The sequence below is a fragment of the Lepisosteus platostomus genome, chromosome 13 (genome assembly GCF_059453375.1).
Source record: "Lepisosteus platostomus isolate fLepPlt1 chromosome 13, fLepPlt1.hap1, whole genome shotgun sequence".
Taxonomy (NCBI): Eukaryota; Metazoa; Chordata; class Actinopteri; order Semionotiformes; family Lepisosteidae; genus Lepisosteus; species Lepisosteus platostomus.
The window spans coordinates 35378495-35393957 of NC_142623.1; the positions used below are offsets into that span (position 1 = coordinate 35378495).

The 15463-nt window shown below is 33.4% G+C and overlaps 2 protein-coding genes across 3 annotated transcripts in view; both read right to left on the reverse strand.

The window, feature by feature from the left end:
• Window positions 1-344: 344 nt before the first annotated feature.
• On the reverse strand, window positions 345-5977 carry LOC148650513 (uncharacterized). The gene is made up of 6 exons (XM_088604380.1): window positions 5797-5977; window positions 4988-5290; window positions 4075-4332; window positions 2886-3086; window positions 1674-1769; window positions 345-1290 (listed from the first exon to the last, which is right to left on the reverse strand). The coding sequence occupies exons 1-6, from the start codon at window positions 5855-5857 to the stop codon at window positions 1082-1084; spliced, it is 1128 nt and encodes a 375-aa protein (XP_088460506.1). The 5' UTR covers window positions 5858-5977; the 3' UTR covers window positions 345-1081.
• Window positions 5978-9190: 3213 nt separating this feature from the next.
• The window catches only part of camk2a (calcium/calmodulin-dependent protein kinase II alpha), a 79448-nt gene continuing 73175 nt past the window's right edge, over window positions 9191-15463 (reverse strand). For both annotated transcript variants that reach the window (XM_088604383.1, XM_088604385.1), the window contains one exon: window positions 9191-15336. In XM_088604383.1, coding sequence (XP_088460509.1) covers window positions 15333-15336 — 4 coding nt within the window. In that variant the 3' untranslated portion in view covers window positions 9191-15332. The remainder of the gene's footprint in view (window positions 15337-15463) is intronic.

Here is a 15463-nt window from a genome sequence, read left to right on the forward strand (position 1 = left end):
ATTGTTATCATTTTGTCACTGGTTATCATTGCATTCATTTGTTCACAAGGGGGAACCGGGAAGTCTATGACATCCTAAACAACCAACATTAGGATAACAAATCTAAGGTTAAAGCCATTCAATACAGTAAAGATTTCTGTGTACTTTCTCAGCAGTGTTCCTTATGAAAATTTAATTGAGGCTTATGTATTGAACGGGGTACCCTTTGATTGAAAATGAATTCCTGAAACCACATACAGTACAACTTTGTATGATAATACCTGCCACGGAACTGATAGGTGGAATAGGAGGATCCTTATGCGACAATACCTTTGTATTGGGTTTATGTCATGTATACAAAGTGATCAAATCAATTATTTCCTGTATACTTGGGAGCTTTTTCCATCATATACATAATCACAAATCACAGTTTACTTTGAGGTTACAAAGAGCACATATTAAAAAAGCAAATGCTCTATCTAATGTTTTGTCGCACACAGCATCCAGTCACGACTTGCACAATAAAGAGCAGACATCTGCAAAATTTGTCTGTTTCAGTCCCTGATTTTCTGCAGTGTCTAATCCAGAACCTTTTGCCATGTTTAGTGACAAAATATACTGTAGTTCAGGTGAGTAGCTGCTGAAGAAGGCTCCACGGCCGAAACGTGTTTTCTTTCTTCGCTTTCTTCGCATGGAATAAACCTATTACTTGTTCCTTTACAATATACAGTATTTTGGAATCTTATTTACATAAAAATCAGTTGGTAATCATTCTACAGTAGTCTAGATTAAAATCCACAATATGTGTGAGTTTTGTCTTCAAAGTGGAATGCATTAATGCCGACAAGACATTCCACAATATACTCTGAAAGCATTAAACAGAATATTGAAACAGCAAAAGCATATAATTTTCTCACGAATATTTGGACATACTGTAGTTTGTACATTCATTGCAAGTTTTTAATGGTTTTATGGCAGTCTTTTTGTTAACAAAAATTAATCAAATAGCAAGAACATATTTCAAAATAGTTTTCTTTCAGCTTCCCAAATGTAGGCCTTCTTTCTGGATGACTCTGAGGCCAAGTGCGTGTGACATGTATTTTTATCTGACTTGTAATGGGTTTCGATTTTTGTTAACTGTAGCATACAACAAAGCCACATCCCCTTTACGTGCGTTGTGTTCAGTCTCTTCTGACACTCTAATTTGGCTGTAAATCACACCTTCATCAGAGACAGGTGCCATTTTTCTCCTGTGTTTTGTAATAGTGTCTACTGATACCTCAGCATAAACCAGTTCATGGCCTCCATCACCTGCAAGAACAAAGCAAACACATCTAGTGTCATATTTATGAGCTATCGAAAAATAGATTGGCTAATTGATTTCCTAAGAAAATATAAACCATGTTAATAGTTATCTCATATCCAATATTTACAACCTAGCAATGAGAATGAGCTATACAGATTTTTCCATTATCACATATTTTCCACATTTTTTTATGAATTAAAAGTTATTAAATCTACATGTACAACATTTACAATTAAGTGCTTCCTCTTAAGTTTTTGGAAAAATTAAAAATCAGCATTTGAGAGTTTTTACAAAGATCTCAGTAATTAAGATAGTACAGTTAAGATATTAAAAATACATTTCCTTACAATTTGTATATACTGTATATGATGGTAAAAATATTTCTTACTCTGTTTCCCTTCCTTTTTGTTTTTCTGGTGCAGCAGGCAGAAAACCACCACAGACAGAACAAAGATTATAAAGGCTTCTCCAAATCCCAGAAAAGCTTAAGACATGAAGAAACAATAATGTACAGTAAGTACTAGAAGAAAATTGTTGAGGCACTATACAGTATAAAAGATCTAAAAAATATAAATGTTACCAATCGTATATTATTGAGAACCTACTACAGTAAATGTTTTTGAAATTATTTTAAACCGCTAATGATGTGTTTATTTTTCAGCTGTTAAACCCTCCTTATTTTCTATATTTAACCTACAGTAGGTGCGAATTGCTATATTTTGGGACCTTTGGGAATCAATATTCCAAACAAACTGTCAAACCCATTGTTTGATGTCAGGTTGACTTAAAGTTGAACAAATAGGTCTCCTGAAAGGAGTATAGTACTCAGTACTAATTTGTCCCTTGTGATGAAGGAGTGGGTCAAAGTATTGATTAAGTTAGAATCTAAAACTGGATTAAACCCAGAAGTTTTTTTTGACAAATCTTTGTGGAATCATTTGAAAAACAAGTAAAAAAAAACCTAGGAGTGACCAAACTTATAGTGTTTTTTTTATTTTAGTTATGCATTGCACAGTTTGGAGTTTTTACGTATGATCACTGTGACTCACATGCCTCATGACAGTGCTTTTTAAGTGCTTTGAGCACTTAATGGCTCATTATGGATCCCTTTTGTGCACAAAACATTTAAGATTTCAGTTACATTCAACAAAACCATTGCTTTGTCTCTCATGTTTAATTGCTTTAAGCCACACCAAGTTGAATAAAGGGAATGATTGGAATTTCCTTACTTTCTTAGGTATTGCACAATGTGAAGAAACAGGGGGAACATGCCATTAGATTTGTTCTTATCGCTAAAATGCTTGCGACTCTTAATTAAGTCCTTTTCTCTCAAGACATCCTTTTAATAATTTTTTGTTATACTGTATCAATTAAAGTGATAACATAGCACAAGAAGTAAACATACAGTATAGACATTATTTAGAACACTCCCTGGGTATGAAGAGAATCCTACACACACACGTAATGTATTATCACAAAAGCTGTGGATGAACATTTACTGAAGCCTATGTCTTGAATTAATGTTCAGTTTGGCCTTTTTGGTCACACATTATTAGATACTGTATTTTTAACATTTTGCCTTTTAAAAAAAATCTCTTACCACAAAAAATATATGTTGAAGTTTCAATGGAATCTTGATTGAGAGTTTTGATTTGGCATATGATACTTAAAGTTTCTTCACCTCCTAAACTGATAAGCACTCCTCTACCTTTCAAGACATCAAGGTCTTCTTTAGTTGTGTTGATGAATGCTGGAATTTCTGTATCATTTTTTAGAGTGCAATTTAAAGATGTTACATAACCTGGTAGAAAGATAAGGTAAAATTAACAACTTTAATAATGATTAAGTAGATAATCTGGACAGTCAAATCATAGGCAACAGAATTGTATATGAAGCACGTAACCCTATAGGTTTTTATGGAAAATTGTTAAAACATAAATTGTTTTTTATTTCTTGCTTCTTTTCTTTTATATTAATATTGTTCATGAATGTCTCATATACAGTACAGACCAACCCATGACATTTATTGCAGATATCGTTCATGCCATTACTGTCTTTCTACTGTTTATAAAACTAAAAAGGCTGTAAGTCAGACATACTGTATAAAGGACTGAAAAATCTTTAATCATACTTTATGAGGCACAATAGGTAGAAATAAAATGATTTAAATTTAAACTGTGACATAGATTGTGTACAATATAGTTCCAAAGAAAGTATTATGACATTGTCTTGAAAAACAACAGCTCTTTGAATTACATATAATAACAACAGTGGATGCACAAAACATCTATTACATTTATAGTTACATAGAACTCTTAAATTGCACAATCCAAAAGCACTGTTTTTTTCTGAAAAAAAGTCCTTTATTCTCATTTTCCCAATTGGCCCATAGTGTTAATTTATATGTAAAAAACCCACACAAATTGGTGAACAGCTGTGGTGATGAGATGTGAGGTTTTCATGAATGCCACCCAGTGCTCTGCACTACAGTTTAGTCACCTTCTGATTTTTCAGTCTGAAGCTTAAAATGCTATTGTGTACTGACATGTAAATCATTATTAAATTCTGCAAAGGCACAAGTAATAGGTTTATTCCATGCTAAAAAGAGACGAGAGAAAACACAACGTTCTGGCTGTGACGGTGTCTGTGTCACATACCTGAAGAAGGCTTCACAGCTGAAACGTTGTGTTTTCTCTCTTCTCTTTTCAGCATCGAATAAACCTATTACTTGTGCTTTTGCAGGCTACGCATGCTAAAGCAGCTACCCACCTAAATTATTAAATTCTTACCTGAACATGCAGAAATCACATGGCTAGTGTAATTCTCACTTATTCCATTTCTAACAGTACAGACAAGATTTCCAGAGACCGATTGCTTCAGTATGACAGTGTGGTCTTCATCACTGAGGTACGCCACACTTTCATTCAAAGCCTTTCCATCTAAAGCCCAGGTATATGAAGGATGATCACCCTCCTCTGCCCAACAGGTAACTCTCACCTCCCCATGAGGAAGACAAGTGTGTTTTACCAGAGGCTGGGAGACAGGGGCTGAAGGAGAAAGAGCTCTCTTTATATAAATAGCAGATGTACTGCATCATATAAGAGCATAAGTTTACAACTGAGGAAAGGCAATACAGCTCATCTACTGTTTTTAAAGACATTAAACATTAAACATTTTGTTTATATTAAACTGATTTGATTTTGCATGTTTTGTTTCAGTCCCATATACTAAGAAACAAACCATTTAAAATGAATATGAAAACAAAATATTTTTATTTTAATGATTAGCTGTCACTGAGATCTGTTGCTACAGGCTTACTTAGAATTATGCATTTCAATTACTTACTAATTTTATTGCAAACAATTAATGCATACAAAAAGTTATTTGCAGTCTTTTGAAAGTTATTTGCAGTCTTACATTTGTGAACAGGGTAAACCCTGGATGGGAGGCCAGTCCAACGCAGGGCACACACAGACACAGACAGGCACACATTCACTTCTTGGGCCAATTTTCCCAGAAGCCAATTCACCTACCAATACACCACCCTCAAGGTATTCTATGCACATCTGAAATACAAACTTTGCATAGATTGAATTGAAAGATAATTGTGAGAGAATGAACACAGCTGTTGTCATGTCGCAAATGGAGAAATGTCTAATGCCTTGATGACTTCTGTAAAGACACTATTGTAATAAATCTTACCTAATATATTCAACATGATGTTAACTTTTAAAAGATTCTTTCCATCTTGGTTATACATTTCCAAGGAATAAACTCCAGAGTCTTCTTTTACTGTGCAGTTGAGTTTGAGTGTTCCATCAGGGAAAATCTCAGTTCTGTTTATATATAGTATAACGTTGTGAGCACTGCCATTTTTTAATCTCCCTACTAGGAAATCGCCCTTTTTCCAAATAGCATCAGAAACGTTTTCAAAGGTTTGCTCAGGACTTAAAAGGACCACAGATCCAAGCAATCCATCTACTCTTCCGGTTCTTTTAGAAACAACTGAATTTATTGGGAAAATAAAACAAACACATTACAGAAATTTACATTACAGAATAATACAGCTGTATTTTAATTTCACAACATTTATTTTCTGTTATGGAAATGTTGTATTGTATTCTGTTATGATATGATATGACATGATATGAAAAATAATGCATATAACATTGAACTTTTAAATTGATTGCTTAAGGCATTATCTTGTAAGTCAGTTTCTGTAATTAAAATGTAAACTTGGTTTAAATTAAAAAAAACCTTATAAATTGCATATTTATAACATAACTGCAGTTCATAAAATAACCTATTTTTCATTTTAAACTAAAATATATGACTATGCAGGCTAATGATTATTTTCGTTTAGATGGAAATATTATAACTTTTGTATTTATGTAAATATGATTAAAAAAAGAAATGTTGACCACAATTACAGTAACATCTGAAATAATGCAAGGAGCAGCTTACCTTTCTATAACAATTGATGCCATGTTTAAAAGAAAAAGAGAACTTACCGTATTCTGTGAAATAAATGGACAGGAACAATCCCAAAAACAATTTCCTGAAGGGATGCATTATTCATAGTGTTAATGTGGGCTAAATATTAAAGACATGGATTGACCTATGCCTCATTGTGTTTTTTGTGAACAGCTGCAAATATGTGAATACCCATAATGTATACAGTATATCTTACGAAACGTCATGAAAGGATCATTTACAAAATGGAACAGTACTTCTTCTTTCTGGAAATAAGGAACAGAAAATGTTACTATATACTGTATATACTGTATAAATATGAGATACATAGTGTGTATTCTTCTAGTGAGAGTATTCTACCTGCTCTTCTTTATTTGGAAAACATATGCAACTGTTTGTTTCTGGCAAGAATCCTTATAAGAAAAACAAAACTATTTTAATTTAAAAAGAACAATGTAACATTTATATCCATATAAAACCTTTCTAATTGTTTAAATAGATAAATTCTGTAACCTAGATAACTAAGTATATAGTTAATACGTCAAAGTATTAACTTTCCTAACATTGAAGCATAGTGCTTCTAATACACATATGCAGTACATTTATATTATTGCTCGGACTTAGTTATACCATGCTGATGACCCCTAATAAGGGTGAACCAGCTGTCAATGGCTGCTAACTTTTAATTTATACAGTATGTGCAAAAATAATTAAAAAGTCCTAAGAGTTCCATCACTGGTATTGTTGTGGTAGATAATTAAATTAGTATTCATAATAATATGAACATAAGCATGTAGGTCTCTTCCATGAGAGAACTGACTGTGATGGTGCTGACAGAGAGCTGGCACGTATCAAATCATGTACCTGTATAAGCACAGTTCCCTACCAAGTGAGCCTTCCAGGAACCCATAAAATACTGGTGTCCTTAGAATCCTTTATATGTATGAGGATATGTTGGAATATTCCCTGTTTTTCATATTGTCCTTTACAATTTCATAACAGACTGTTATATACAACTCAAGGTAAGAAGAGCTCATTAAAGTTCAAATAAATTATGATATCAAACAACATCATAAGAGATTGAATTTGTGTTTGTTTTTCATTGCACCTTTCTATATTGAAACTTACTTTTCAGGTAACGGAAATTGTGGAATTCACAGCAGCCAGGCATAAAAATGTGAATACTCAGCAGGCTTTTTTAATAACCACATTCTTCAATTCGTGTTTTGGTTTCTTACTTTGATGAACATTTACACACTTCCTAAGTTTTCTTTCAACTAAACCCAAACTAGAACTAATGTACTGTATACAGAAAGTGTGAGTAGCATGGGTTTAAGAATTGCCACTTTATCTGTTTTACATGTTTCTGTTTGGACATACCAAGTCATAAAAAAATACTTGGTTCCATTGCTGAAGAAAGAAAAATAAGATGCTTTGGATACTAACAGAAAATTAGTTGGCAATATCCTGGGTAGGAACAGTTCAAGGAACCTACAAGTACTGTCTTCACAGGTTTTAGGAGGCAGTTGAAGATGTTAAGACATGGGGCAGTTATGATTTGACTGGTAGTTCTGCCCTCTCCTTATCCTGTGCAACACAGGATAAGGAGAGGACAGGAGAAGCTGAAGAGCTATGGAGAAACAAAGGCTGAGAAAAAATGAGGAAATGTGAGGTTGGAGGTTCTGTAGAAAGGACCAAAGAAAGAAACTGAAGGAAGTGGCATATCAAGACAAGAACATTGGAGAGGGAAATGATCTGGCGATGAGAATTAATGAAAAGTACAGTAGGACATAAAGGACTTACATAAAAGAAAGCAGGACAGAGAGAGAGTGATATACTGTAATGTTCTAAGTGAGTTGAAAAAGGTTCTGAGGGCAGCTATGTTTTTTAAGGGGCATCCGACCTTCAAAGGGTGTCAGTCATTAAAAATAAATATTGAATGTAAAAGATGTAACAGGCTTCAGAAGATTCTTTGCAAAAGAAACAAAACAAAATTCTTTACCACAAAAACATGAAAGAAGGCTCATACAGTACATGTGACATGCTACACTTCCTCAGGTTTGTCTGCTTAAAACATACAGTATAGAGTCTCCATCATTTGTTGCCTTTTCTGTTAGCCTAACAGGGGACCGTCCACCTGAAACACTTCCTCGTATTAATGTCCTCCATTTTGTTTGTATCATGACCTTGGATTAGGATACCCAAATGGGCAAGTTAATAAAATGAAGAAAAGGAGGATTCAAGAGTCATCAATACTACTATTGAGTTTAAAAGTAGGTGGTGATGTACCTGCAATAAATAAATACATAAATAAATAAACAAATAAACAAACAAACAAATGTAGCAGAGTGAAAAATAATTTGTGTAGGATTAAAGGTGTCTGAGGCTGATTGGCATTAATTTGTGCCTGGTTCTCTAAGCTGCCTTCCCTAATCAAGAACAGCACAGAACAGACTGACTTGACTGTGCCTGTTGTGGGAGGGAGCTCTGGAACATGGTGTGGAAACATAATGCACCTTTACACCAAGAGATCATTGGGACACTACCACCTCCTTTGGCTTAACTTGTGTTTATGAGGGTTTTAAAAAGCTCCAGTCAGAAAAGACAGCACTTGGGAGAAGGAAGAATTGAGAGACAGATTAGTACTGTAGTTGCACCCAGGAGACGACTCGACTCAGAGACCAGGGACCCCAGCATTGTCCTCCTCCCACCTCTACCCAAAACTGGACTTAGAGACAAGAAGCTAGACGAGGGAACATCAGGGAAAACTTTGGTCAGGAGGCCCGGGACTGAAGAGGTTGCCTGGAACTTCACTGTTTCTTCCTTGTGGCCTCAGGAGGTACAATAGGAGCTGCTTCTGGAGAACGATAATACTGTTCATACAGTTCTGGTAACTGGGGTTCTTGGATTGCTCTAGGAGTAAGACATGTCCTGTGCTCTGTGTGTTAAGTTAGCAGTCAGAAGAATTACAGTTACGGGGATACCTTTCTGTGAAGGAAAGATTGATAACTGTCAATAAAAGGGATATTGTAAATGATAACTCTAGTCTTGTCAGTGGATGTACTGGAGGTTCTGGGAGATAAATGAACCTGTGGCAGTGGAAAGCACCCATTATGATTGCTAGGTGATGCACAATGTGTGGGATACCCAAACCATGCCATCAAAACTAACAACTAAATCATACAAAAATATTCAGAAATGAAGTAGATGGAAAAAAGAGACAGGGAGGGAGAAAATTATCATTAAAGGACTGAGACTCTGGATGTTTATTAAGGGTTGAAGCTGGACTGTGAAATAAGAGATGCACAGCAGCCCAAAATGAATAAAGAATTAACAATGACAGCTTGGCAGCCATGATCTGTATAAACATGTGAAAATGTGAAAACCATGAGAAACCATGGCAGACAAATTTATTGATAACAACAATGCAAGCAACTGGTAAATACTGCTTTAATTGTGCAACACCACGGAATATTACTGTATATCTTGGCAGTGATCTTTTCAGCAGAACCTACAAACATTCATTAAAAGAAAAACAGAACAGAAGAAAAACAATAATTTGTTTTAATTTAAACCACCATCATTCTGCAGTGATACAATAGTTTACAATAATATCAAAGTCACCTACAAAAAATATACATAAGGCAGTCATTCAAATTCACAAGAAAGTACAAATACAACTGATGCAAATCCAGATCCCAGGTCCTTTTTCCATTTTGATGTGTTCTATGACATTGTATAGCTAGTAAACAGTGGTTTGCTACACATGGAGTAAAACTTGAAATCCAAGGAGTAAAACAAATTGTCTTTGCAGTACTAATAGTTATTTAATATAATATATGTTATTAAATATAAAAATCAGATTATTGTAAAATTTACTCTATTCTTTGTTTTTGTTTTTACCACGGATAACAAAATACATAGAAAATGGCACCATCATAGAGTTCTTATGTGTCTACTAGGGCACTTATAAATGTTACATTCTTATATGCTCTAACACAATGGCTTGTTTGGCTGATAATATTTAACAAACTATAACAAGCGTTTTGTTTTCTTTCCTATCTTTTTTGTTGTGCTTTTTTGTGTCAAAAGAAAACATTTTTTTTTAAATTTATCAATTTGAAGCTGATGCCCATTGATGATTATTGTTCTGGTTTTAAATATTAATTTTGTTCAAAATTCATGAAGGAGAAATTATTGGAATGAGAACTTTTACTAGGACAGAAGAACACAGAAGCTTTTAATCAAAAATATTTGAGATAACATTTTATTTTGCACGTTCTAGAAACAAATATTCATCACTCCTGTTAATGTAGTTTTACTCAGGGTGTGCAAAGCCACACAAACTCTCCTTATAGTCTCGTTTTCTTCGATACCTATCATATAATAGCACTTCTTATATTACAGTTTAACAAGAGGCAGGCATAAATATTTTTTTAAAAATTACAAAATAGACACAATCCATCCAAATAACCCTTGTAAACAAACAAATAGACAAAACATGCCTTCTCGTGTTTAATATATTAAGGGTATAATGGACCTGTTTCCAGACATCTAGAAATTAAAATGTGTGTATTAGATTCCGAAGCTAAAACGGAAATGCAGAAATGGAAACCGAAGAGCTCCCAATTTTCAAGAGGGGGCGCACGTTGCACATAACAACAGGTCTAGGACTGGGAGAAGGAAAATACAGCAAACAGGTATGGAGGCGTGTTTGTCTTACAAACTGAACGATACAAAAAGCTTCATAACTGTTTATTTGTTGAAAATTAATTATCTTTTTGAGGCGTTTACAATCTATACCGCGTGGAACCAAAAATATTAATTTCCGTTTTAATTCGGTCAGAATCACTGTTTTTTGTTGTGTGCTACTATCTAGTAAAAAAAACAGCACACTTCTTTGTTCATGCATTTTTACCAAAGTATGAAGTTTCGATAACTGGCTTTCCTTCTATATTCAGTACTTTCGTACCTTTTTTATTGTTGAGAAATGAATCTTTGAAAATGACGGTATGTTCAAAGAAAATTTTCAAAGTATGAGGACAAGGTCTTTCTACAAGAAATATAAAATACTAGATTATATCACTTTGGCTCATCTTCCTTTTATAATGTTTGGTTATTGCATAAACAGGGCGGTTACTTATATAAATATATAAAAAGTTTGAATTTCCTCTGACTGGAAATCATATCAATTGCTTTACAGCCCAGATTTTCTGCAAGCCTTTACATACTGAACCTGGGAGATAAATTACTGTATCTTATGAATAATAACTGCATTTTGCATTGAATCAAACTTTCCCTTCTTCACATTTCATAAGCATGTTGTGGTACAGTTTCATCAATGTTTCTCAGTGCATCTGATAATGTTAAGGAGTGCAAGATCTGTGTTTTATGGATATCAGTTGAAAACTGAATCCTATGTAGCTGTACCTTACATATAGTTTAATATGTGACTACACATTAAGCAGCAAACATAAAATCTGGGAAACAAAATAATTTGACAATATCAACAGTTCCTAAAGTTCAGTTTCCATTCATGGATTTCCTACTTTTTCAAGGACCTATTAGCAGCAGTGTTTTTATTATTATAGAAAAACAATATTGACAAATACAACAAATTTAAAGTCAAGCAAGTCATGCTGCAAAAAATACAGGTGTTCTTATAATAACAGGTCCACTGTCCCCTAAAGAAGGCTTATAAATAGCTAGCTCTAAAAATCTTTAAAGGTATGCTTATAGGAAAAATCATTTGGCAGTTGATTACATTTTCTCCAAACATTGTATATCAATATGTACTGTGTAACAATTTTGGCTGACTTTAAATTTAAAACAAATTTAAAAAAAAGAAACTACACAAACACTCACATTAATACTAAAACCGCATGCTTTAATGGAAACACTAGAGCTTTGCATTTGAGACTAATCATATTATTCGAACTGTTGCTCTTTATGAAGGGACCAAGAGCATTTAAGGGCTCTGGTCTGTTGACCCTGGAGTTCTAGTCCCTTCTTCCTTGTTAAAATCCTAAAAATCTCCAAATATATGGAAGATACTTGCACAAGAAAGAAAACTGCAGGAAGCAGTTCTGCTGGAAGTTCTGATATTAAAGCTGTGTTATCCATTGTCACATTAAAACTGTTTAGAAACAAATATACAGTCTGTATACTAAGCCATAAAATATCCACATCTGCTAAACACGATCCAACATTAGATCAAATAGATTTGTTTCTTATTCTTCAGAACCTAAGCTCCAGTATAAATGGGAAAATGTACAACACATTCTAAAAAGGGAAACTGTTTCTTATAGCTTATTTACTCAGAATTAATCTTGTGAATATGGAGAATATTTTAAAGAAGCTTTCCACTATTAAAGCAGGATAAGCAGCATAATGGTTTCTTTTTTTTTTTCAAAGACATCCTTTAAGGATGTGCTGTATAAGACTTACACTGACAAATTGCCATATTCAGCCAACGTGTTAAGTGTGTAATGGAAGAGATGTCCACATCTGACCATGAAATGACATAACAGCTGGATAACATTGTAAGCATTGTTAACTGTGGCATTTTTATACAGTAGGTGTGTGATGTCATAGTCATCCTATACCTAAGCAAACATCACTAAGTATTAGAAAATCTTTTTACCACCTGGAATAATAGAGAAGTATGAGTGTGTTTTGAGGTTAGATAATAACCTGAATACCTATATCTCCCTGATAAATCCATACATAATGAAGACATTGTGATCAAATGATTTGACATATGTACAATCTTAGAATTTCTCAAAAGCTTTCCAAATGTGCCCAAATTCTCATAAAGCTAAAGTGTAGATACTACAATGCTTTTTTATATGCTGAGATGTTTTATTTCATTACTATATTATTTTCATAATGAAATATATAAATATGTAGATTTTGTAACTACTCTCTTCTTTAAATAATTTTGAATGCTTGTTGTAACTATTCATTTTGTGGTTCTAATTCAAAAAGTACAACATGATATCAACAGCAGTAATAATAAACAAGGGAATTTTAAATTCTGTGCCACTTGATTATCCAAGCTGATCCTAGATAAATAGTTCCATATAAAAACACTAAGCTGTTTATTGCAAAAGAAGTCCATTGAGTTATTACTGACTTTTAAAAATTGCTTATCACTTTTTTTACCTCTTGCAATATACTACTCACATATTCACAAACACTACTATATATAACAACTACCTGCATGAGTATAGGGATCATCGCACACAATATCTAATCAATACGTTTCATAGCAGTGTGCTATATTTGCAGGAAAATATTTATTAGCTGTCATCTTCAATGGAAGAACAATACCAAAGTGCGTAAAATACAATAAATGTCAAACTAATCTACTTTGACCATACCTGATTAATTAATTATTCTGTGCAATGCTGTAAAAAGTTATTCCTTCTTACTACGAAAGACTTGGACTTTAAACTTTAATTTTTAGTATTGTCAGTTTTTCTCAGATATACTGTATGTCTGCAAAGCAGGTTGTGGTATACACCCTGCAAAAGATTACTGGAGCGTATTTCATGATTTAGTGTATTTAGGAAAAATCAATTACAAACTATTTATTTTCTATTTGCAAATTACCTTGCAATTATCTTCAATTATTAAGCATTGAAAAAAATGATTTATTGTGTTATATTGTCATATTATCTGGTTAAATAATTTTCTTTCAGGTTCACGGATATATATACAGTATATACCGATATAACATTTCCTAATAAGTGTGTAACTTTAATAAAATGCTTTTGGACAAGAAAAGTAAATGCAGTTAAGAAATTAACAAGAAAACTGCATTTTAGGCCTAGAATAGAGATATGATAATACACCTGTATTTGCAGTTTGATCTTGCTGGAAAGAAATCAGGAAAGTATGACAAAGTTCAAATTATTTCAACAATGTCAGAAGTCAGTTATTCCTGATTGTGATAAAGGTGATATAATTTTTGATGCTATAAGTACGGTCATTATTCATTTTGTATGAAAGGCATGTCAGTCAGACCTGCTTTGGCAAACTGAAACGAATAAAAGCAGCAAAACATAACAAAACCCAAATCGTTTTAATATAATAAACTATTATATCTGAACTGGCCAAGCATTTATAATTTTGCTTACACTAATATATGATGCCATATTTACAGTTATTATTCCTTTTACATGAACAACCTTTAGGCCATCTTATTTTGGCAAACAAAAGCAGTGACATTCATATTCTAAATAATATTACTGCTATGAGCTAATTTGCAAGCCAAACAATGACACCAAGGGTATGTAAAATGTAATTTTGAACATTCCTTTTACTCAGTATTCCATATTTACTCCCTGTTTCTAGTTCCTATACAGCATGTGTAAAATTTATTTTCTTAAAAAACAAGCAGTTAACTGTCTCTATGACTCTACAAATCAGTGAAAAATGTTTAGTTTTTTTCAGACGATGAACTGTTATAAAGGGCTAAAAATTTAAAGATTATTTCCTGGTTTTACCATTCTTAGAGGAGAAGTCACTAAAGCATGGAACAGTCTCTCATTTTGGTTGTTCAAAAAAGGGATAGATTCAAAACAAAAGGCCCTAACTTGCAAATCCACTCACTGAGTGCTTTATAAGTTTTTCATGTACACAAAGATTCAATCCTTAAGTATGATTATCATATTAAATTGACTGTGGTGAAGCTATTTAAAAAGGTTTGTACTTCTGCATAGGGTCTTTATGAAACACAAAAGTTGTGGGGTGACCGTTTCTTTAACAGTAGATGTGTTTAGAATGAAAGAAATGCAAAAGCACACAGCAAACTTTAACTTACCCTACTTTTCCAACTCGGGGCAAATTTCAAGTCTTACACTCTCTGACAAGAGACACTTACAGAATGGTCCAACTCATCACTGTAAGCACAGTCATTGTTGTTGCCTGCTTATCTCAAACAGAGAACAAACATTTTGTAATCCACCCTACTTTTTAACTAAAGTTCAGGCTTGCCATTTTACAGTCCAGTATGAGGGATACGTTTCATGTTTTTAGAAAAATGGTAGCTGAATCCATTTGATGTTATCCTAGCTCTGCTCTCAGAAATATGGAAGATACCTCACTTTGCTGATGAGCAGGAATTACAGTAAGTTCAAATATGATCAAGGAGCAGGTGGGTTACAATAACTGTAAGTTAAGACTAGTGTTTAAAGTTTACGTAAGCCAAATGTGATATTAGTTATTAATTTTTGAAAATGGTAAGCCAACATAAAGTTCTCAATACTAATAATGTTATATAAATGTGTTGTTTATGAAAGCGTTGATTGGGCTTCTACAAAGAAATGATAAACCAAAGCCTAAAAAAAAGATATGTATATATACAGCATGATATATATACACATATAAATGATGTGTTTTTATAATACCATTCATGTTGAATCAGTGGAAGTGTAAACAGGTTTCAAGTAAGATGTGAAATGCGAAGGGTTTCCTTTCCCTCGTGATCCGACATCCGACATTATCCGCATGGAAAGCTGATCGCAGGCTTCAAGCAGGAACTTTTTTAAGCTCGCTTTTCCAATCAGCTTCAGCTGGAATAATATAAAAGAAAGTAGTATTAAAAACGAGCTGCGGGCATGCTGCTTAAACCTAGAGTAGGTAGGTGTTCTGGAATAGTGGGAAGGCTTCTCAGGCAAAAAGAGCTGGTCACAAATTTAG

Bases quoted from the DNA above. Each gene is read 5' to 3' on its own strand.
- LOC148650513 (XM_088604380.1), bottom strand. From the start codon at position 5,857: ATGCATCCCTTCAGGAAATTGTTTTTGGGATTGTTCCTGTCCATTTAT. The intron at 1,770-2,885 runs GTAAGAGATTTT...TCATGTCTTAAG, and splicing joins TTCAACATATATTTTTTGTG to CTTTTCTGGGATTTGGAGAA. The intron at 1,291-1,673 runs GTAAGAAATATT...TTGTTCTTGCAG, and splicing joins CAAAAAGGAAGGGAAACAGA to GTGATGGAGGCCATGAACTG.